Here is a 22,240-nt window from a genome sequence, read left to right on the forward strand (position 1 = left end):
AATGGGAGCAAAAGCAAAAGTGTTGCGTTTCTATTTTTGTTGAGTCAAAATGTCAAGAATTCAAAGTTGACATGAAGTACAGTTTTCTTCCGAGATGCTTTTTTTGTCAAGGGGAAGTTTAACAATACACCGAACTGTCCCAATCTTTGCTATCAAGCCTCAACATGTTGCAGGTCTGTTGTTTTTCTGTAGATCAACAAGCTGAAAAGACCCCATACATCACTGTCAACCTCATTTAGCTTTCTTCTTATTTGCTGTTCGTACAGTAATTCTACAATCGGGGCCCCTCACCATTTTGTTTCAACATTAGCTACCAAATTGACTGTGCTGCTCCCTCGTCTTGATGAGACCTGCAATTCAGTGGTGCAGAGAGCGTGTTACACGGATCCAAGCAAGGAGGGAAGAAGAGATGTTCCACACTGACGTCCATTAAAGCAATTACTTTCTGGAATGTCAGCCAATGCGTCCAAAATTATAGACATTCTTTTTCAAGACAGTAAAACAATATTTGAAAATGTAATGTCCGGGCTAGAGTTTGCATCAAAACAAATAATGCATTTTCACTGCCTGGCCTGAAAGACTGAAACGTGTTTTTCTATCTGGCAGACGATCCATTTGTACATTTGTCTCATCAACAGGATTGGGAGGGTTACAGTTACAAGTTACCTGCAAAAAAAAATGTAGTTAGTAACGTAATCTAAGTACCATAAAATGAATGTAATGTAACTAGATTACTTTTGGATTACTCCAATATTGAGTATGCTCATGAAGACAAAATAAAAATAAATATCACCACAATATATATTCTATACAATGTGCCCCTACTATTAGCGGGTGATAGAAACCCGGGCAGCCTACAAATAGCAAAAATCCTTGTGTAATAAAAAAGCATGTAGGCTATTGATTGATTGAAGGCCATATGCGGTTTTCGAACTGTCACTAAAAACAACCACACCTCACAGTTTGATAGCTACATAACGGCGGTACATGTATTCCGTTACTCCCCAAGCCTGCTCATCAATGCTGAACATGATAAGCAATATAGAAAATGAATGACTAGAAGCTGGTCGACCAGGAAGAATGCGGCCAGAGCAATATATGCCTTTATACAACACGTTAAAATAATGGTAACAAAGTCATGTCATTTGTAGGAGAAGTGAAATGTACACATGTACTATAACTGTACCACTGTTCATCATGCTAGCACTGTACCACCAGTTTGATATTTTACACATTTTGTGATTCAATAGGTCAGTCGGAAAAAGCTAGTATTTTTTATTGCAACTTGTCAAATATGAAGTGTCACGCAAGTTCCCAAGTCTTGCTTTATTTATGTTTGACGTCACTCATCATCCTTTTTCTCCAGCCTCAAGTGTGTCTGGACAAGACCTGCCATCGAGCCCGCACGGCTGCACGGACGGGAGCTGCTACCCTGCCACAGGAAACCTTTTGATTGGACGGGCTGTGAACTTAAGTGCCACCTCCACTTGTGGGCTGGACGGGCCAGAGCACTACTGCATTGTCAGCCATCTCCAGGTCACTTGCTAAAATATTACATCCTTTTCTTTTGTCACCTGTGTTGTCAAACCAGGTAAAATGTTGGTTCTTTTTTCCGTGGCTAATCCATCTTTGTCATCTCCATTCAGCTTCAATGTTTGTTTTTTTGCTTTTACTTGTTTTTAAGGGTTTGCACCTGCTCAACCTTTCAGTATGTGTTGTACATACATGCAAACAAACCACATAAAGCCTTTTTGTTCACCTTCACCTTTTGGTACACACTTTGCTCTTCTCCCTATATGACATTTTGACCATTGTGAATACGTTCAAGACAGGTACATTTTGTAGGCGTTTATGAATACTACCTCATACACCTGCAATAAAAGTTGGCAGGCTCAAATTGTATAGCGATAGATGATAAATAATAATGTGACTAATTTCAAATGTAGTCCTTTGTGGAATTTGTTTGTGATTTCGGTTGAGATCAGTTATTCAGTCAGCACAATATAAAATATGGGTGGGTCACTTGAAAGAAATATAAACAGACAGGCCAAAAAAAAACAACTCCCTCAGCAGCAATATTTTCTTGCACCGTTATATGTAAAACAAAAATATAAATGAGTCTCCTCAAGCACATCCAATCTGCAGCTTTAGTATTGTTTGTCTTTCTAAATGGCGCTTCATCATGGGCGCGCTGTATACATACATCTGTTTTCGCCACGAGTGCATACTTGCACCTCGATGCCTCCAGGTGAACAAGATTGACGTGAGACCCTGATTCCAGAGGCCCTCCTCAACTCTAGAGGTCAGGATGGTGACAAACTGTCACACCGCGTATCCAGGTGTGGACCTTTGTTGGCAACTACCTTAAGTGTCAGTGTTAAAATGTCCAGGAGTTCATCAGTCGTGTGCTTGACAAAAGGTTGTCATGAATCTTTTCCTTTTACCGGTAAGATAAAATTATTTGTTATCTCCGAAAAGAGGTGCTGCTGTTAATCCAATCGGGTTGATGGCCTTTAAAAGGAACAAGACGAGTGGCAAAAATAGATGCAAAATCTGTCATGGATTTCGGCTCAGGAATCAACCAGTGTAGTAAAACAACAATTTAAAATCAAACAAGGTTTAATCAATTCTGAAAAATAATTATCATTTTATATATTTGTTTGCGAATCAATTAGTTGTCATTTAATTGATTAATGGTTGCACCTCTAACTTTTCACTCATGGAGACCGTACTTCATTACCAAGCCAAATTACACATTAGTTTGTGGATATCACATATTATAGTATTCACTTTTTTTTCTAGGCAAAAATCTTTTGAGATGCATAGTTTTCACAGGATAGCAACAGAAATGTGTGCCTTAAATTCATAACAAGCTGAGTCAACTGCCATCCGAGCCCAGCAGTAAGATAAACAGTACGTATTATAAGGCAAGGAAACGTGGAATGGAAATGATCTGCAAAGCTTTTCAAATTAACATTGGATTTACATCAGTGCTTTGTTGCACCAGAAAGCTGACCAGCCTTGACTAATTGGGTATGAATAAGGACTCGGAATAGAGAGCAAGAGATTTAAAGCCACAAACCCTAAGTACCACGTCTACTCTTATTCAAATTCAGTTACTTTCACCGTCCTACGAGAGGCAATTGATTTGATGCAGCTCATCATTGCAAAGCATTGACAGATATGCAGACGATAACGAGAAATGACACATCCACTTTACCGAGAGATGGATGGCCACTAAGCAGAAAGGAATGAGTTCTTTAACACTAACACCCAATGTTATTGCACTACATTGCAACTTTTTAAAAAAAAATTATTGTTGTAATACTTGTATTATATCATTCTTCTGTTCATTGCATTTTGATATGTGATGTCCATTTCAACTTAAGTTGAATATAATAAATGGGGTTCATTTTCCTATAAAGAACTACTCAGCTGGCTTTTTGGGTAATGCAAAACAATTAAAAAATGTTTTTATTATTGTTGTATACGAGATTGTGGTGTGCACATAGTTTACTTCACTTTGAAAATGTGACATCACCAACTACGGGCCTGGAAGGCATTATACAATGTTCTTAATTGTTTTTACGCATCAATGTGAGCAAGTAGTGTTTCTACTACATTTGCATCTGTACATCAAACTTTTTGAAAAACAAAGGAGAAACAAATCTTGTTTTTACCAAGATGTTATGTAAACATACGCTAAGATTTAGGTTTTGAAGCAAAAACAAGAATATGAAGAAAGAAAAGAGTTTACATGTTCAAAAGGGAGTAAGAAGTTAAAAACGTATACAGTCCTACCCCTAATGTTTTGACTTATTTCAATAGATAGATACAATAATAGGTTAATATATTTCAATGAAAGAAAATGTATAAACCTGTTCGTGTATACAACTACACTATGATATGTACGTACATTTGCCAGTACCATAAGTACATGTCATTCATAGGCATACACCATAATAATTCATCCTCATATTCACATATACAATTTTCATTACACTCATACTGATATATGAGAGTGAATGGTCGATGTCAACACTTTCTCGTTCACGATTGGATTTTAACTAACCAATCACAATCGCAAGTTGACTTGCATGATGTTCATGTTAAAAATGTTGCATATAAGCTTGGTAGGTTTACAACATGTTACAGCCACATTATCCTGGCATCCACTATAACAACTAAAAACATGAGATTACACCCAAAAATAATTTCCGTGTTCTTATGTGGGGAAAAGTGTCTAAACAGCAAAAAAAAGGGGGGGAAAAAATAAATTTTGCTCAGCAGAAAAAATGCGGGTCTGAAGTGACTACCAGGAGAAGCGGTTAAAAAAAATAGTGGTGTCCTACTTAGCCTCCAAATGTCTTCTAAGACAACCAGAAGAGTAGTTGTGATCAATTCACTCACCTGAGAAGGGTCGTTTCAGCAGCAGTAGTGGTTACAGGAAACGAAAAAGAAGATAAAGAAATAGCAAGCAAAGGGAAATTAACCCATTAAAAGTATATACGGTATAAACGGCATGTTCAGTATGCGCTGCACAATTTAATTGACAAATGTCCCAAACATCACATTTTATCCACATTTGGAAGAGGCCTGATACCGTTCAGAGTTGCCATGAGCATGACACATATCCCAGTGATGCCATTTGAACCACTTCATTGTTGAACACAAGCCACATTCATTGTACATGCAAAGAAATGTCCTTCAACTTTAGCATCTATACCAGTCATGTTATTAGTTTAATCACTCCTGACAACAACCGAATTAAAAAGTTCTCGGCTGGATTCCAGTGCTTCTCTGTGCCAACCTCATCTACCCAACTCCCCTCTTCATGGCCCCACTCTCCAAACGCACCCCTTTCCTGCCTACCTCACCATGCCCCTAGCTCTCTGCAGGCAGGCCCCTTCTTTGTCTCCAATGGCTGAGAACCATTTCCACTTGCATGCCAACATCATTCACCTGTGCCCTCTTGTCTAGCACTTCTATTTATTGTAAAACTTTACCATACACACACACGTACACACACACACACACACGCACGCACGCACACACACACATGTTGGCTTTACATTTCTAGTAGGGACATCTCATTGACATAATGCATTTCCTAGACCCTGACCCTAACCCCAACCATCACCACTGACTGCCTTACCCTAACCCTTACCTCTAACCCCAACCAAATCCCAATTCAAACATAAACTGTAAAACCAAGTTTTGACCTTCAAAAAGAGGTTTGGACTCATGGGGACCACCAAAATGTCCCCACAAGGATATTTGGTCCCCACAATGATAGTAAAAACCTAGAAAATAGTCCCCATGATGTGACACACACACACACACACACACACACACACACACACACACACATGCACGCACGCACACACACACACATGTTGGCTTTACATTTCTAGTGGGGACATCTCATTGACATAATGCATTTCCTAGACCCTGACCCTAACCCCAACCATCACCACTGACTGCCTTATCCTAACCCTTACCTCTAACCCCAACCAAATCCCAATTCAAACCTAAACTCTAAAACCAAGTTTTGACCCTCAAAAAGAGGTTTGGACTCATGGGGACCACCAAAATGTCCCCACAAGGACAACAGACGACAGCATTGACTAAGAGTGCAAACGTGTTTTTCTCACCTCACCAGGAGTCAGACAAATGTTTTGAGTGTAACTCCCAGCATCCGCATAACCTGCACCGACACAGAAACAGCCACCGCATCGAGAATGTGATCTACCTCATGGACAGCAACGGCGACAACACGTGGTGGCAGTCTGCCAACGGTGTGTATACAATATACATATAATATAATATACAGTATATCATTTCACTGTTTGGAATATGTCCGTTGGGGTGAATCTAAAAGGGTGGTCTCAAATAGTGTCCAAAGTACTTCCTGGTAGTCCTGTAAGTTCAAACACTTGCCTGAGAGTGAGTATTTCAGAGTTTGCCCCACAGTGATGCACTTCTGACATTTTGTTTCCTCAACAGGAGAGGAAAATGTCAGCATTCGACTGAACCTGGAGGCAGAATTCCACTTCACGCATCTCATTATGAAGTTCAAGGTACACACTCTTGCATGCATGAGTTTGTTTTACAACCTTTTTGTTTGATGCTCCAATGCCAGTAATTTACTCCAAGGGCTGTACATATTAGCAGTTTATTTGTTCTTGTGTTCATTATTTCATTTTGGGCTACTTTATACTGTATGCATAGTATATGGCAGTATCTCCAATTCCCTAATATGTGAGCAAGTCTATTTAACTAGTTATGAACGTCTCGCTAAACTTTTTTTTTTTTTTAACCACTGCCTATATTCTGAGATCTGTCAAACAAACAGAAGCCTTTTTTGGGTGGAAATGGCGCCCATTATGCAAATTAGTGTGACACGGGCGCATTTAAGGATGAATTCAGATTCATCAACATATAAAGAAAATGGGCTGGTGTGCATGTGTCGAAAATCCGACGATGGTGATTTTGCGTATATGACCAACTTGTGCACAGTGTACAAACATTCCTATGCATCTGTTCGTGAATGAGGTCCAATATGAGTAATCAGAAGTGTGCAGAAAATGTTAAAATGTTTCCTCTTTCCCCTACAGACTTTCCGCCCTGCAGCTATGATCATTGAGCGTTCTGCGGATTTTGGACGTTCGTGGCGTCCCTACCGCTACTTTGCCTCAAACTGTACCAAGACCTTTCACGGTATCGCCTCTAATGGCCTGCGCCACATCAACGACATTATCTGTGAGGAACGCTACTCCGACATTGAGCCCTCCACCAATGGGGAGGTAAGATGTCGAGGGTCTCATTGTCACAGTGATTTGCGATTCAAGATTTTAGACGGCATCATCTTGGTCTTTAAATGCCGAAATTTAAACAAGCCCGAACCCCTTTGGATGAGAAAGCTGATGTAGAACATTTGCAATTCAGGCAAATGCCAAAGCCTTTGATTTGGGTTGTGCGGGAGTGTGATAGGCAACTAAATAAACATCAAGTGAAATTTTTGACCAACGTACTCCCAAAACACATTCTCAAGGACAAAAATACCTGCCAGAGGAATTGAATTCTCTCTTATCCTATTTTTCTTTCTTTCCCAGGTCATTTATAAAGTGCTGGATCCTGCCATTCATGTGAAAGACCCCTACAGTTTGGACATTCAAGGTAGCCTCACCTCATCTAAAATGTAAAAAATGCAGCTAGCCATGTTACCAAGCTGCCTTGTTGGCCACTTCCCAAATCTGTATTATAGGATACCATCAAAATGTTTTTGCCTCTAAACAATGTTCAATCTCTATCTTTGCTAGAGCTCCTGCGTATCACCAACCTGCGCATTAACTTCACAAAATTGAACACTCTGGGAGATGACCTTCTAGACAGACGCTCTGACGTCCTCCAAAAATATTACTACGCCATCTACGAGCTGGTAGTCAGAGGGAGCTGCTTCTGTTACGGACACGCCTCAGAGTGCGCGCCAGTGCCAGGAGTTGATACGCGGGAGAACGGCATGGTGGGATTACAAGTCTTCGTTTGTTACCTCTGCCAAGATTTGCTTTCGTTGCCATAGTTCCATTGTTGCTGCCTTCTTTAGTTAGTCCGTTTGTGTGCTGAACAAAGATGTTTGTAACATTGGAGAAATACAGTAGTGAAGTGTGGCACTCTGCAATGTGCATTACTGCCCTCTACAGGATTTGAGTTGAACAGTAATGTCCTGCACCCTGGATAGACATGGTTAAGATTGAGTGCAATTCTATTTCTTTTTCTTGGTAGTCGTTTTATTGCCTTTTTTTAAAAAAAATTTTTTAAGGACAAGCTGGTTAAGCCATGTTTGTCTTGTTGCGATTATTTTTACCTGCTTCTGACAGTCAAACGTTCTTCAATCTTGCCAGATCCACGGCCGGTGTGTTTGCAAACATAACACAGAGGGGCTGAACTGTGAGCGTTGCCAAGATTTCCACCATGACCTGCCATGGAGACCGGCTGAGGCGGAAAACCCACACACCTGTAGAGGTAGGCACACACAACTCACAGGCGTTTTTTTGGGTGGAAAAAATATATGTGAGAGATTTTATATGGAAGTGGACGAGCCACGACACCTGTGCTTCCTTATGCTTATTACTTTCTAGGCACTTTATGACTCCACTGTAATTGCAAATATTTTAATCGCTGCAGCAATTTTGGAAGCCATATTTTGTGTGTGTGGGTTACAAACAGAAATGTGTTATTTGCTGTATTCTACAGTGTGTAACTGCAATGGCCACTCAAAGCAGTGTCACTTTGACATGGCGGTGTATTTGGCTACGGGCAACATGAGCGGAGGAGTGTGTGACGGCTGCCTGCACAACACCATGGGACGCAACTGTGAGATGTGCAAACCTTTCTACTATCAAGACCCCAATAGGGATATTAGAGACCCGCAGGTTTGTGTTGGTGAGTCAAGCATTGAATTTGTCTTGTAAGAACAAGATACATTTTATCGTATAGATTCAGAAAAAAAGAAAAGAAAAAAAAAACATACATGTTGAGTTTGGAGCTTTACATTGAACAAATGACTAAAATCTATTTGTGTTAATAAGACAAATAACAAATACCGACGTGAGCGATAAATGAACGTGATCACAGCCAGCTACTTTCTATTTTTCTCCATGCGACCGTCAGCCTGTGACTGCGACCCGGTGGGCTCAATGGAGGGAGGGGTATGTGACAGTCACACCGAGCCAGACATGGGCATGATCACTGGACAGTGTCGCTGCAAAGCCAACGTCAAAGGCTTGCGCTGTGACGACTGCAAGGAGGGTTACTTTGGACTCAGCCAAAACGACCTCCTGGGTTGTCAGCGTGCGTATACATGTTTTTTTTTCCTGCTCACTTTTCTTCTTGTATCTTGGCTAAAGTATTGGACTTGTACGAAGCCCAAAGGTCGAGAAATAACTTTGTCCTCTTCTGCTTCATATTTGCTCCTTGTCTGCATTTATAGCTGATATAAACACATTTAGAACATGGTTTTGGTTGTACAGAACCCACCATAGCATTTTTTTTGTATTCACATTAACTAGCAAAATGGTCAGTCGTCCTATCGTAATCACACAATTATAAAAAACTATTTTTGAAAGATAAATACTATATTGTAAATTTTCAGTTTCACATTGCACCAGGAAGATTTGACATTGTTTTTCACTTTTTTTTTAATAACTGCATGTTTTTATGTCTGCCACCAGCTTGCAACTGTGATCCTCGTGGCATCATTATGATGGGAGCCCCATGTGATCAGATCAGCGGCGACTGCTCCTGTAAAAGATATGTGACTGGTCGCTACTGCAACCAGTGTCTGGTTAGTACCTGTCATTCTCCACCCTGTATTCAATGCTGGTCAGCCGCATGCCTTTTAGTTCATTGTTATTCTTCAATCACACTTTTTCATATTCTTTGTTGAAAGGTTTTTATTTGTCTTTCTAGCCTGAATACTGGGGTCTCAGTATTGACCTGGCTGGTTGTAGACAATGTGGTTGTGACTTTGGAGGAGCCCTCAGCAATAGGTATTCTTCCTCCAAAGTCGATGTCCTGAGAGAATGGATTTATTGAAATTGTTTACGCTTTGTATGTTGGCATTAACATCTTTTGTTGTTGTTGTTGAAGGTGCATGATGGAGAATGGACAGTGTGACTGTAGGAGCCATCTGATTGGTCGGCAGTGCTCCGAGGTGCAACCTGGCTATTTCTGCGCCCCGCTGGACTTCTACAAATATGAGGCCGAAGGGGCCACTGGACACTCGCCAATTGACTCAGCTCTACCTGTAAGAAAAAAAAAATATATATATATATTTTTTTGCTTTGCTGCTCACTCAAGCCCATTGCAAGTAGGATTGCTTAAAGACTGCACTGAGGAGAGTAAAACCACCAAATGTACGTGAAACTTTAGAATCTGACTGTGTATAAAGATGGCGCAACCTTGTGATAGCATCACTGTATGGCTCGGAGGAAACGTCGCTGTTATGACTACAACATCTCTTTTGACTCCACCAAGGCTATCTTTGGCTGGATTTTCACTGCAGGTCCAACTGCCCACATCCAATTCAATGACATGTATGAGTCTCACACATATATACGCCCTCATTGAACTTCAATAACTCCTCAAGTGACAAAAAGTGAGGTGGTTTATTTAGCATGGCTAAATGAGGGTAAGCGCCACACCACATTACCACATTAATCGCATCTGCAATTATTTTGCTTATTTAATTATTATGTACATCTAATGTAGCATATTTAGACCATATTAATTTTCCATGTTTTCTTTAGTTTAGATTTACAGCATTTTTTTAATGTGTGTATTTGTGTTGTTTGGGCAGACTATGGCCTATATAAAATATGTTTACCCGATTTTCACCCTTATTTCCACTGTCATGTCTCACATCTGAATAGAGCCACTTGAAAGCAAAAAAAAAATCGCAATTGTTTCACCTGAACCTACCAGTTTTAATGAATGAAGCTGTTGTGTTGAGAAGATGCATCTTTATTTGGGTGTTTATTGTAAAAAGGCCAAAGTAAAAGCAAAGCGCACTCAGAATTGATCTTTTGATGCCCATTAAACTGAGGTCCAATGAGATTATCTGACTTCTGAAAATCTCGTGCAACATCAAAGGACTGTCTTATGTTGAAAATATTGGTGAATATTTTCTTACTTTATTATTTAGATTCAATTTTATTTCATTTTATAATTTTAACTGTCACCTCTCCACCCATTCTACAACATTCTATCTTCTTTTTCCGCCTACCTGTAATCTGGCATTCACTCCCATTTAGACAGTCTGCTTCCTCTCCCCTCATCAATTTACCCACTCCACTCTTTCCACTTCCAAGTTCAGCCCAGTGGGCAAGCTCAGACAGACCCTTTCCATCCACACTCTCCCAACATTCCCTGGAATGTGGCAAAAGACAAGCGCTGACTTCAAATTGTCAAAGAAGCAGCGATGCAGGACACAAAATATGAGGGGAAGTGCCTCACGGGCCTTATCTTCTGGCGGATGCTTCTTGGTAATCATTGTGTGTTCTGAGGATTACAGAAAGCTGTGTTCACTTCCTAGAATTGTGGACAAAGTGAGGTAATGCAGATAATTAGTAGCTTTCTGTGTCATCCCCCTCGTGAAGGGTTGCACTCCCTGTTTTCAAGACATTTGATTGTTGGCCAAAACTAAGAGGGGCTCTATTTTCATGCCCTGCGCAAGTCTAGCGTAAAGTGCAGTCTAATTTGGCACATGGGTGGAGTTTTTTTTTTTCTTTTGGTATTTTCGCATATGAGCGCAGTTAGAAACAGGTATTTGCGCCGTTGTGGGTGTGAGCGCAGCTGACTCGCGGCTCCTCTCGTTCACATTTAAATCAGCGCACGAGAGGTTCACAGTCTTTACATTGCAGAGGAGCAAATGTACGGCATGATCAAAATGTGAAAAGTACATTTGTAAGGAATTGCAAGCAGACTTTACATAGAGCTTCCACAGTGTGTTTTACGTTTTTTCAAATCGATTTTAAGTGTACTTTTTAAAGTTAAACTTTTCTCTTCGTCTCTTAGGGCAAAGTTCGACCTCAGGCAGAGACAGACTGCGTTCAGCACCTCAACAACCAGCTGAGAAGACACAGGCGCCACCGGCGTATCGCCAACCCGCAACAACACCGAGCGGCGCTGAGGCGAATCCGACAGCTTCAGCAGACAGTATGATCAAATCTTTCATTCACGCCCAAAGATCCGTAAAACAGATGTTGTCCTTTAGTCCATTGTTTAATAAGACAAGGCCTTAGCTCCGATAACTGCTGCATTTAGAAAACGGGTTGCATGTATGACGTTGGAATACGTTTAGTAGCCTTAGCATCCTGGCTCTTAAAATGGAGGCTCCATGTATGCATGCAGGTTTAAACAAAAAAATTCCAGCCTTTTGGGCTGCAGAAAATGTGACCAAAAATTTATCATTTCATATTTTTCTTATACAATAAAAAAGTATGAATAAATCAAAATTTCTTAGAGCGGGGGGAAAAAATCTTAATATGTTCAGTATCCAATCCTAGCGCAAAGTAATTTTAAAAAGTTTTTTGTTACAGTTTCATTTGAAAGAATTCCGTTATCATCCCTTGAAAATGGCCACAAGCGTAGAAAAGTTCTCAAGAGGGCATTTCTGTCTTTTGAAGCCGGATGTGAGGACCGTTTATAGAGAGCTCACCCTAAGTCACACCGTGACTTGGACTGGACCCGGTTTCGCTCGGGTCAAAGACGGTGCCGGCCTGGTGTTTAATATTGACAACATTCCCTACGCCATGGAGTACGACATCATGATCCGTTATGAACCCGAGGTTTGTGCATCACATGCTGTTTCAGACTCAACATAAAACTCCTTTTGACTAAAAGCTTCTCTGTCTTTGATATGCTTGTGTGTGCGTTTAGTCCACAGAGGACTGGGAGGCCATCGTTAGCATAACATCTGTGAACCTGCCTTCCAGTCTCCGCTGTGGAAATCTTCTACCAACAGAGCAGCTCTACACAGTCACCTTGCCGCATCGCAGCAGGTACCAAAACAGCAGATTTAGTCATGCTATAGCTTCAGTTATTTATACGGTGAAATAAACAGATCTCTACCCTCTTTATCCAAGTACTGCGTGTTTGTTCGACTGTGAAAAACTCAACGGCGTGTAAGTGGACTGACTGACTGCGTGCAGTCTTCGGAGCGTCGTTGTGTGCTCAATTCACTTACCGCAAGCCTTAATGTGGTTTTGTGTGATTTTAAAGATCAGAAAGGGTTGCTTCTTGCCATTGTTGTCACTTAAACCTGCCCTGGCCTGCGGCACTGTGTGAGTCAGATATTTGTAATATTACCTCACTGCATCCTGTGTTCCATTTCCTGCTTATTTTCTGATAGCAGGGCAAACATACCTAAAGTCTGTGCAATAGGAATCAGCCATGGGGATATTACTGGGTGGTGTTTGATGAAGCGTAAAGAAAAAAGCTGGGACTGTTGAAGACAAAAAGTGTGGTACAGGGCAGAGAATTTGCACGTGACTACATATTTTGTTTTTTTTTTTGTGTTTTTTTTTCTTTCAATTAAGGATTTAAATTTGCATGACTCAATAGTCTACAGTTTTCCATACTAAATAACTATTGATGTTTTTTGCACTCGGTGGGGCATGCATATCCAAATTTATTTATAGTCAAGGGTCAGGATTAAACTGTGGAAAAGTGTGTGTGTGTGTGTGTGTGTGGGGGGGGGGATCCAACCCCCACCCCCTTTTGGAATAAAATGTCTTTCTTTGTCAGTAAAGCCATTCTGACAAAAACGGCAATGATGCAAAGAAGTAAACAAATATTTTTAGACAATTATAATAGCAACAAATCTGAACATTGATACAGATTTTTTTTCATATAAAGTTGTATGAGTCATTGTAAAAAAAAAATAAATAAAAGGCAAAACTTTTGCCTTTTACTTTTTTTCTGAGGGGCGAAAAAAAGTTTCTATATTTGAGGAAATGCATTTATTTTAAAGTGGAAAATGTAAAGAAGCCCAACTTGACTAGTTTCCAAGTTCTAAGCAGCCTTTCAGAAACATTATTCATCTGGAATTAAGAGGCCAGCCTGTGCCTGGATGTAAACGCTGCAGTTGGGCAACGTTTTCCTTCCGTTCTACACTGTGGTTGGTCCAACAGCCAGCACTAATTAGCACAGTGACTTCAAAAACACAAAGAGAGAGGAAGAAGGTTAACGTGTGTGAAGAATGCATACAGTACTTGCCAATGGGTCAAGGTTGTTTGCATATAAGCAGTTGGATAATATGTGTATAAAAAACCCGACAACGAAAAAAATGTTACGTTATGTTGCATTGTGTTGAGGCATATTTGTTAATCGAGGAAAGAGGATTGTACCTGAAAATTAATTCTTCATCCTAACAGAGGCACAGTTTCTGTTTCCAGTGCACACGATATACTAATATCACTACTCGGATGAGTTTGGTCTGGAAGACCCGCTCCCTATTTGACCTCATAAATGTGCAGAAATTCCCACATATCCCGAAAAGTCTTCCCTGAAGAGTGGAAGTTGTTAGGCGAGACCGACATGTTGTATGGTATGTCCTTGTCTTCCAGATACGTCCAGATGCCAAGGCCATTCTGCTTTGAGCCAAATAACCGCTACGTGGTTTCCATCCGCTTCCAGCGCCACGGAGTGACACACAGACATCTCACTGCCTTCATTCTTATTGATTCGGTGAGTGAAGACAGCAACCACAGCCTCCATTCCATTAGTCTTATTGTTTCGTTAATTGCACACAAATAAATATACTTTTACAAATTATAGATCAACAACATCATGTGCACCATCCATCTATTTTGCTTTCTTTGTTTCTCTCCGACAGTTAGTTCTGATCCCTAATTATAACGAGCTTCCTGGTTTCCAAGCCAATGAGATTGAGGGAGAGCTGCGACGTGAGGAGATGACTCGCTACATGTGTCTGGATTCCTTTATGATCACGCCAATGCCCGCCTTGGCTGAAATGTGCTCCAAACTCATCTGCAGTATTTCGGCCATCATTCACGACGGCGCACTGCGTGAGTACGCCAAACAATCACACATCTGCTTGCTTACATGTGCTTATTTGATTTTCGGGTAATGATGGTCTCACTTGTGTTACATCCAGCCTGTCAGTGTGATCTTCAAGGCTCCCTCTCGAGTGAATGTGATACGGTCGGAGGTCAGTGCCGCTGTAAGCCCAATGTGATGGGTCGACGTTGCGACCAGTGTGCTCCAGGAACCTACGGCTTTGGAGTCAATGGTTGTACTGGTGAGTCACAAACATATATACTAGGGGTGGGAATCTTTAAATGTCTCAAAATTCGATTCAATTCCGATTTTTGGGCCTGCGATTCGATTTAAAATCGATTTTCGATTAAGAACAATTTTTTGCTTTAAAATTATTTGATTGGCAATGATTTTTGCTTCAATTTATAGATGTTCAAGGAATCGTAATGATCTCCTCCAGTCTGACTCGCTAATGCTAACTAGTGGCGCTACCAGCGGCACTTTTATCACTCAAAAAGAATGGCCCCACGCTGCAAAAAAAACAACTTTTACTGGAATAACTTGATCGTGACTTTTTTCTTCTACTCTCTAATGTGGCTACAACTTAACAGTGTATCAGACCACGTGGAACCACACTGCCCCTAAGTGGCCAAATCGGGTACAACATGAACAGCGCTCTCAATAAAGGCATACACAAACAAAGGGAAGACAGTATAAAAGAATTTAAATAAAATCGATTTTGTGACATTTAAAATCGATTCTGAATCGTACTAAATGAGAATCGATTTTTTGGGCACACTCCTAATATATATACGCTGTGGACCTCATTCACTACAGTTTCCAAACAACACATTTCTTCATACAAGGTGAATGAAGCCTAATATCACCCTTGAAATCAAACAATGATAAATCCCAACTTGTTGAATACTTTTCTTAACCTTCTCATAATGCAAAATACAAAAATATGTATAACGTACCGTATTTTTGGACGTCACTCTGGAGTATAAGTTGCATTTTTGGAGAAGATTTAGTTTGCAAATGCCGAGACCAAGAACAGTAGAACTCACGGCCAAAATCCCCGTTCCCTAATCGTTTGGAAGGGTGCCTCAAGCATGCACTGTTTCACTCAGAGCGTTTGATTTTTCAGAGTGCCCAAAAAAAAAAGAGTGCCCAGTGCATCATGCAATACAGATGGAAAGTTATGGACAGTTCAAGCATGAGCTGCTGATTGTTTTATAACATAGGCTGCTCTGCCTGTCCGAACACAAAAACTTTCATTGTGGTCTAAGGTAGAATCCTATTCAGGTATTGCAGCTAGTGCCGCTGTACATACAAAATCTTTTGTTGTGGTCGCATGATAGCAGAGCTAGCAAACTTACGTCACACATAAGTTGCCATGATGACTATTTCTACTTCATCTTCTTTTTCTTATCCAAAAGAAGTAGTAGCTTTAGTCCAATTAAATTATTATGAACTGAACTTAATTTAAAGCAATGCTGTTATGCTATGTGGGGGTGTGCAGACTTTCTTCTTAAATAGTAAATACTAAGTGTCTTTAGTAAAGTTTTTTCTTTATTATTTTCATGACTCATTTAGATAAGGAAAGGTCACTGTATGAAGTTCACCACCAGTGACCTCTCAAACGTTCTTCTGGATGACAATAAAAGATTCCACAGACACCTTCATAAGTCTTCCCAAAAATATCTGCACAATTGGGACAAAAAAGTCCGCAGTTGTTTTTATTCCACTTCCTCAAGGTGGAAATCCACATCCATGAAATTACTTTTGTCTACATCATCAATTCCAGTTATAATATACCGTAGAGTAAAAAACGTCTGCCTTTTCAGCGTGTGACTGTCATTCCGAGGGCTCACTGAGCCACCAATGTGACCCCATTACCGGCCAGTGCCAGTGCCGGGAGGGGGCAACCGGGCGCCAGTGCTCTGACTGCCAACCCGGCCAGTGGGGCTTCCCGAGCTGCACCCCCTGTCAGTGTAACGGCCATGCAGATATCTGTGACTCCCAAACAGGCGAGTGCAGAGAATGCAGAGACTACACGGCCGGCCATCTCTGTGAACGGTAAGCCACATTTCTCCAGTGTTGCCGTGGTTGTCACAGCGATGGTAAATAACTCACTTTGCTGCTTTGGTTTAGGTGTCAGGAGGGATTCTTTGGAAACCCAATGCTCGGCTCAGGCGACCACTGTCGGCCCTGCTCCTGCCCCGGGAATCCCGGTTCAGATCACTTTAACGGACACTCCTGCCAAGCTGATCACTCTTCAAACCTCATTATGTGCAACTGCAGACAAGGCTATGCTGGTGAGTTGCCACACTGTAGTGGCTACAACAGATACATTTTTGGGAAAATCATCTCGGAAATGCTGTGTCTTCATTGGTCACCAGGTGCTTAAGCTATATGAATAAATTAATGCTGCATTCCAAATAGGTGCTTCTTCTTAGTAAAACACCAAGTGATGCCATTAGATGGCTGTAATGACTTTTTTTCCCCCCTCAACTCATTCACTCCCAGCCATTTTCACTGAAGCAACCCCCTTCGCTCCCGGCTGTTTTACTGGATTTTGACAGATTTTGCAAGGCCCACAGAATATTGTCTTCTATTGCTATAAAAACAGAGAAACTACCAAAAGAAAGATTAGATTTTCTTATTTCATCGGGAAAAAAACGAAACAAAACGTATGTCTGTCAATCTATCTGTTAACATTTTGTAGCAATTAGCATTAGAATATAGCTGGCGGCCGTGGCTCAGTGTGTAGAGACAGTCGTCCAGTAACCAGAAGGTCAGCTGTTTGATCCCCGCTCTCCCCAAGTCATGTGTCGTTGTGTCCTTGGGCAGGGCACTTCACACACATTGCCTTTGGTGGTGGTCGGAGGGGCCATAGGCAGCATCGCTTCCGTCAACCTGCCCCAGGGCAGGGACAGCGCTATATAAATCTGATGCATTATTATAGCTAAATGTCATCATTATTCACAAATCTGTTTAGAACTGTGAGTAAATGAGCTTTTTTCAACATGGCCCTGGTTGATCTCTTTCGCTCTGCTGCCACCTGCTGGCCGTTTTTTGTAATAGTTACCATTTCTTCTACCGTTCTGTGCAGTTGAGAGGCTGCATCAAAGCCTTCTGTATGCTCTAGCATAAAAAAATTAATACAAAACGTATAAATACGTCTTTGGGACCCTTGAAACATTAAAAATAGAACGTATTCTATTTAAAAAATAGAAACATATAAAAAAAAGAAAAAGAAAAGAAAAGAAAGAAGACAGATGTCTGATACCTCCGTTTATGGCGTGTAGATGCCATTTCAACACATACTGCCTGCAGAACAGACCCGGCATATGTAAAGCTGTACTGCTTTTGCAGCCTGGTGAAAAAAAAAAAACGACAGTAGCTAAAACTTACCAGTTATCAAGGGGCAAATAGCGTGAAATTGTGTATCAGTAATGTAAACTGCCCAACTGCATGGAACCTGTCTAGCACAGTCTACTTTTTTTTCTTTTCTCATTGCCTCTTTTCCGACCTAGGGCCTCGCTGTGACCAGTGCGCCCCAGGTTACTACGGCGACGCAGAGCAAACTGGTGGCCAGTGCCTTCCATGCGAGTGCAGCGGCAACATCGACACTCAGGACCCTGAGTCATGTGACCCTAGGACAGGTCAATGCCTCAAGTGCCTGTACCACACAGACGGCCCATCGTGTGCCCAGTGTCAACAGGGTTACTACGGCAGTGCTTTGGATCACGACTGTCGACGTGAGTTATATGAAAATATGTCCCTTAACCCTACAAGGCCAAACGTATCATATTAAATACAAGACAGTTTGAGCCCTCTATTTTATAAGTATAATATTTCCCCCCCATTTAAATGCTCATGTATATGATCTGACACATGCATTGCACAAAAAATCCATTAGAGGGCAGTATGACCCAGCTGATGGCTTTTCCAGCGACCTTGCAAGATCGCCCCCAATTGAGAAAGGAGAGACACCTATATTTATTAATAGTGGGAAATATTCTTTATGATTTTTGGAAATACTCATATTTGATATATCTGTTTATTATTATATTTTTGACAGTTATAAATGTAGGAATTTAAAGCATTGTGACCGGATGTATCAAATATGACACAAATCAAAAGTCATATGTGGAAGTTGATTTTCACATTTTTGTTTGTTTGGACCAATACATACTCTATTTACAAATAATCAGAATGTCCTCTCATATATTTCATGGTTCAGGATTATTAAATGCATTGCAATATGTTTCTCATTTTAGGCTGTACCTGTGTGACTGCTGGAACTGTCCAGCCGACTTGCAGCGATGGACAGTGTGACTGCGATCGTCAGACGGGTGCTTGCGTATGCAAGGAGAACGTCTACGGCCCTAACTGTGACCAGTGCGCTCCTGACCACTGGAACTATGGTCAGGAGCAAGGCTGTGAGCCCTGTAACTGCGACCTGCAACATTCCATGGGAACTCATTGCAATATGGTGAATGCGCATGACTACACCAAAAAAGCTTGAACATGTTGAATGGAGGATAAGTTGTGAAAGCCTGATCTTTGTCCTTGACAGTTCAGTGGTCAGTGCCGTTGCCGGCCAGGTTTTGGAGGGAATCGGTGCACTGAGTGTGAGCAGCTCCACTGGGGAGACCCACGGGTACAGTGTCAAGGTAAATTTTTGACTAGAACAGTCATCATATAGACATTTTTAACACATCTATTTTTAACCTTATCAGCTATAGCTACCTGGTAGTTTATAGTTTAACCTAGACATGGTTCAAGAACACACCCTTGCGTCCCTTTTTCATTCAGCTTTCATTCGTTAACATGCTCAAAGAGAAGGCAATTTGAAGTAAAACTTATCCAATGTATAATTTTTTTTTTTTTTTATTGTGCGATTCCGTGGTGTGGTCATTGTGTCAAAATATATACAGTGAACACCCGAATATTTTTAAACTACTGTAAACTATAAGGCATTACTTTAGCACCCTGTGGTGGAATCTTAGTGTTCATTAGGTTTCATTCATTGACGGTGTTTTTTTGGCTGCTTTTGAGATGTCCTATTTTGTTGGTGGTCCTTGAATGCACCTTGTGCGCAGTCAAAATTACTACTGAATGTATGTTCTAGCTTCTGTCCCAATACAGCTACTAATAGCCCTCCCCGTTTAGTCCACTTTGCTATTACATTACAACCTGCTTGTATTCGCTAATATTTATTATTGTGTTTAAATGCCAAAAGGTGAGTGAGAGGACATATTTGTTTGCCTCTGAGTAATGTTTGTGCAGGAATGTTAGTGGTTGTTGTGAGCATGGTTCTGATGCTTTTTAAATTGTTTTTCCGCCATCTTGTGGCATCTATACGCAATTAAAAACCGTTTTGGAGGGAGTGTGGTTGTGGATTTTCACTATGCTCAGTCCCTATCCCCTGTTGAGTAGTTGGGGGGTTCATAATCAAAAAGGAGATTTTTTTTTTCTTTACCCTTTCTTGCTCTACCTGATCTGCATTTCTTGTTCCCCAATTCAGAGTGTAACTGCCATCCTCAGGGCTCTGAAGTAGCACAGTGTGACCGAACCAGTGGGGTGTGCCAGTGCAAGGAGGGCGCAGCAGGGAAGCGCTGTGATGAATGTGCCCGTGGCTTCACCGGTGTTTTTCCTGAGTGCATGCAGTGTCACGCCTGCTTCCAGTTGTGGGACGACGTGGTGTGTCAACTAAAACGCGACCTGGAGCACATCCAGCACACCGCTAGCAAGATCTTGGAAAGCGGGGTCACACCTGGAATCGGCAACGCTCGTATTAGAGAGCTGGAGGAGAAGCTGAAGCAGGTGCAGGACCTGATTGGTAATGAGGACAGTGAAAGAATCCACCAACTGCTTGGACAGAGCATTGATGACCTCAGGTGAGGCTGGTATTATGCCCATAATGTAAAAACATTAAATAAAGAGTAGAGTTGTTTAAATGGTCTACAATCGATCGACCTATTGGTGGGGAATGGGGGACTATCATTTTATTTATTTATTTTATTATTGTTTTTTATTCTTTCAAAAAACAGTAGAAAAAAGACTATATATATATATATATATATATATATATATATATATATATATATATATATATATATATATATATATATATATATATTTAAAAAATATATATTTAAAATATTGTAAATAAAATCCCAGAAAACAAAAAAAAGTAAATGAAAAATTATTTTTTAAATATTGTAAATTATTTTTAAAAAATCAGGTCATGTACTAAAAAACAAAAACAAATATATAACATACTTGTGGGAAATGGGGGGAAAATCAAAGAAAACTAAAGATTTTTTCTTAATGAAGAGCCATTTTAAAATATTTTAAATAATGAAGAAAAAAAATCAAGTAATATGCTTAAAAAACAAAACAAAACATATAACATACTTGTGTGAAAATGGGGGGATCCCAGAAAACAAAAGAAAAACACATTTTAAAATATTGTAAATAAATCCTAGAAAACTAAAGATTTTTTTTAAATTAAAAATTATTTTTAAAATATTGTAAATAATGAAAAAAAAAACAGGTAATATGCTAAAAAAAACAACAACATATACTTTAAAACCTCTCATAACTTGAATGACAAATGAAAATCAAGCCTCACTTTTTACCCTAAATAAACTGTTCCAAATAACTGTTATTTGCTAGCAAGGTGTACCCCGCCTTTGGTAACCCATGTACCCAAAGTTGTCTCGGATAGGCTCTAGCACAGAGGTCTCTCTCTGTACCGTTTATCCTCACGAGGGTCACAGATATGCTAGAGCAGCGGTCCCCAACCCTGGTCCTCAGGGACCGGTATCCAGCCTGTTTTCCATGCCTCCCACAGCCAACACAGGTGATTCATATCATCAGCTAATCAGCTATCTCTGGAGAAGGCTGATAACGATCTCCACCTGTGTTGGCTGTGGGAGACATGGAAAACAGGCTGGATACCGGTCCCTGAGGACCAGGGTTGGGGACCACTGCTCTAGCATATCTGTGACCCTCGTGAGGATAAATGGTACAGAGAGTGGCTGGATTTTTCAAATTTAAAATGAAGATAACCCACTTATTTAATACATAACAATAAAGCCATTACACTACATTATACCATTTGACAGTACCTTTTGATCACAGGTGACAAGCATATTGGTAGCTAGCAGTCAGCTGCTAGCTAGCGAGTGAGTACATTTTGCTGTCAAAAATCACAAACTGAAATAAATAACACCAGTCTTTTAGTCTTAATTATGATGGTCACAATTTTACAGGTTTCGGTGTCCATGGCAAGAACCATGATAATACCTTATACAATATTACCAGCTCTCTTGCGGCCCCAATGAGATCAAGCGCTATAGAAAATGAAAAATGTTTTTAATGGACACAATATTGAAAATTTTCTCTGCACCTGGACTTTCACGGTGGCCAATGATATGCGTGTTTTAGAGCGGAGATTGCATTGACGGACGGACGTCTGATGGGTGTCGCTCGAGAGCTCAACACAACAGCCGAGGACGACGGTGCACTGAGATTAACGCTGAGCGACATGGAGAGACAGTTGATGGACATTAACTCCACGGTTGCTTCTAAACGGCAACAGCTTGACGACTACCTCACCTCGGGATTTGCAGGTAGCAAATTCACGTCAACTGACCTTCAG

General features: G+C 40.7%; 1 protein-coding gene across 3 annotated transcripts in view; it reads left to right on the top strand.

Moving 5' to 3' along the window:
- The window catches only part of lamb2l (laminin, beta 2-like), a 47,361-nt gene that overhangs the window by 19,575 nt on the left and 5,546 nt on the right, over positions 1–22,240 (top strand). For 2 of the 3 annotated variants that reach the window (XM_077582724.1, XM_077582734.1), the window contains exons 3-27: positions 1,367–1,536; positions 5,663–5,798; positions 6,007–6,080; positions 6,618–6,806; positions 7,116–7,179; positions 7,323–7,525; positions 7,905–8,025; positions 8,257–8,445; positions 8,674–8,853; positions 9,234–9,346; positions 9,472–9,551; positions 9,652–9,808; positions 11,578–11,718; positions 12,102–12,350; positions 12,442–12,563; positions 14,130–14,250; positions 14,399–14,591; positions 14,681–14,824; positions 16,410–16,641; positions 16,717–16,880; positions 18,102–18,326; positions 18,849–19,063; positions 19,148–19,244; positions 20,099–20,471; positions 22,027–22,211. In XM_077582724.1, coding sequence (XP_077438850.1) covers positions 1,367–1,536; positions 5,663–5,798; positions 6,007–6,080; positions 6,618–6,806; positions 7,116–7,179; positions 7,323–7,525; positions 7,905–8,025; positions 8,257–8,445; positions 8,674–8,853; positions 9,234–9,346; positions 9,472–9,551; positions 9,652–9,808; positions 11,578–11,718; positions 12,102–12,350; positions 12,442–12,563; positions 14,130–14,250; positions 14,399–14,591; positions 14,681–14,824; positions 16,410–16,641; positions 16,717–16,880; positions 18,102–18,326; positions 18,849–19,063; positions 19,148–19,244; positions 20,099–20,471; positions 22,027–22,211 — 4,137 coding nt within the window. The remainder of the gene's footprint in view (positions 1–1,366; positions 1,537–5,662; positions 5,799–6,006; positions 6,081–6,617; positions 6,807–7,115; positions 7,180–7,322; positions 7,526–7,904; positions 8,026–8,256; positions 8,446–8,673; positions 8,854–9,233; positions 9,347–9,471; positions 9,552–9,651; positions 9,809–11,577; positions 11,719–12,101; positions 12,351–12,441; positions 12,564–14,129; positions 14,251–14,398; positions 14,592–14,680; positions 14,825–16,409; positions 16,642–16,716; positions 16,881–18,101; positions 18,327–18,848; positions 19,064–19,147; positions 19,245–20,098; positions 20,472–22,026; positions 22,212–22,240) is intronic. The other variant, XM_077582744.1, reaches the window with a different exon arrangement.

This window comes from Vanacampus margaritifer, chromosome 1 (genome assembly GCF_051991255.1).
Source record: "Vanacampus margaritifer isolate UIUO_Vmar chromosome 1, RoL_Vmar_1.0, whole genome shotgun sequence".
NCBI classification, from domain to species: Eukaryota; Metazoa; Chordata; class Actinopteri; order Syngnathiformes; family Syngnathidae; genus Vanacampus; species Vanacampus margaritifer.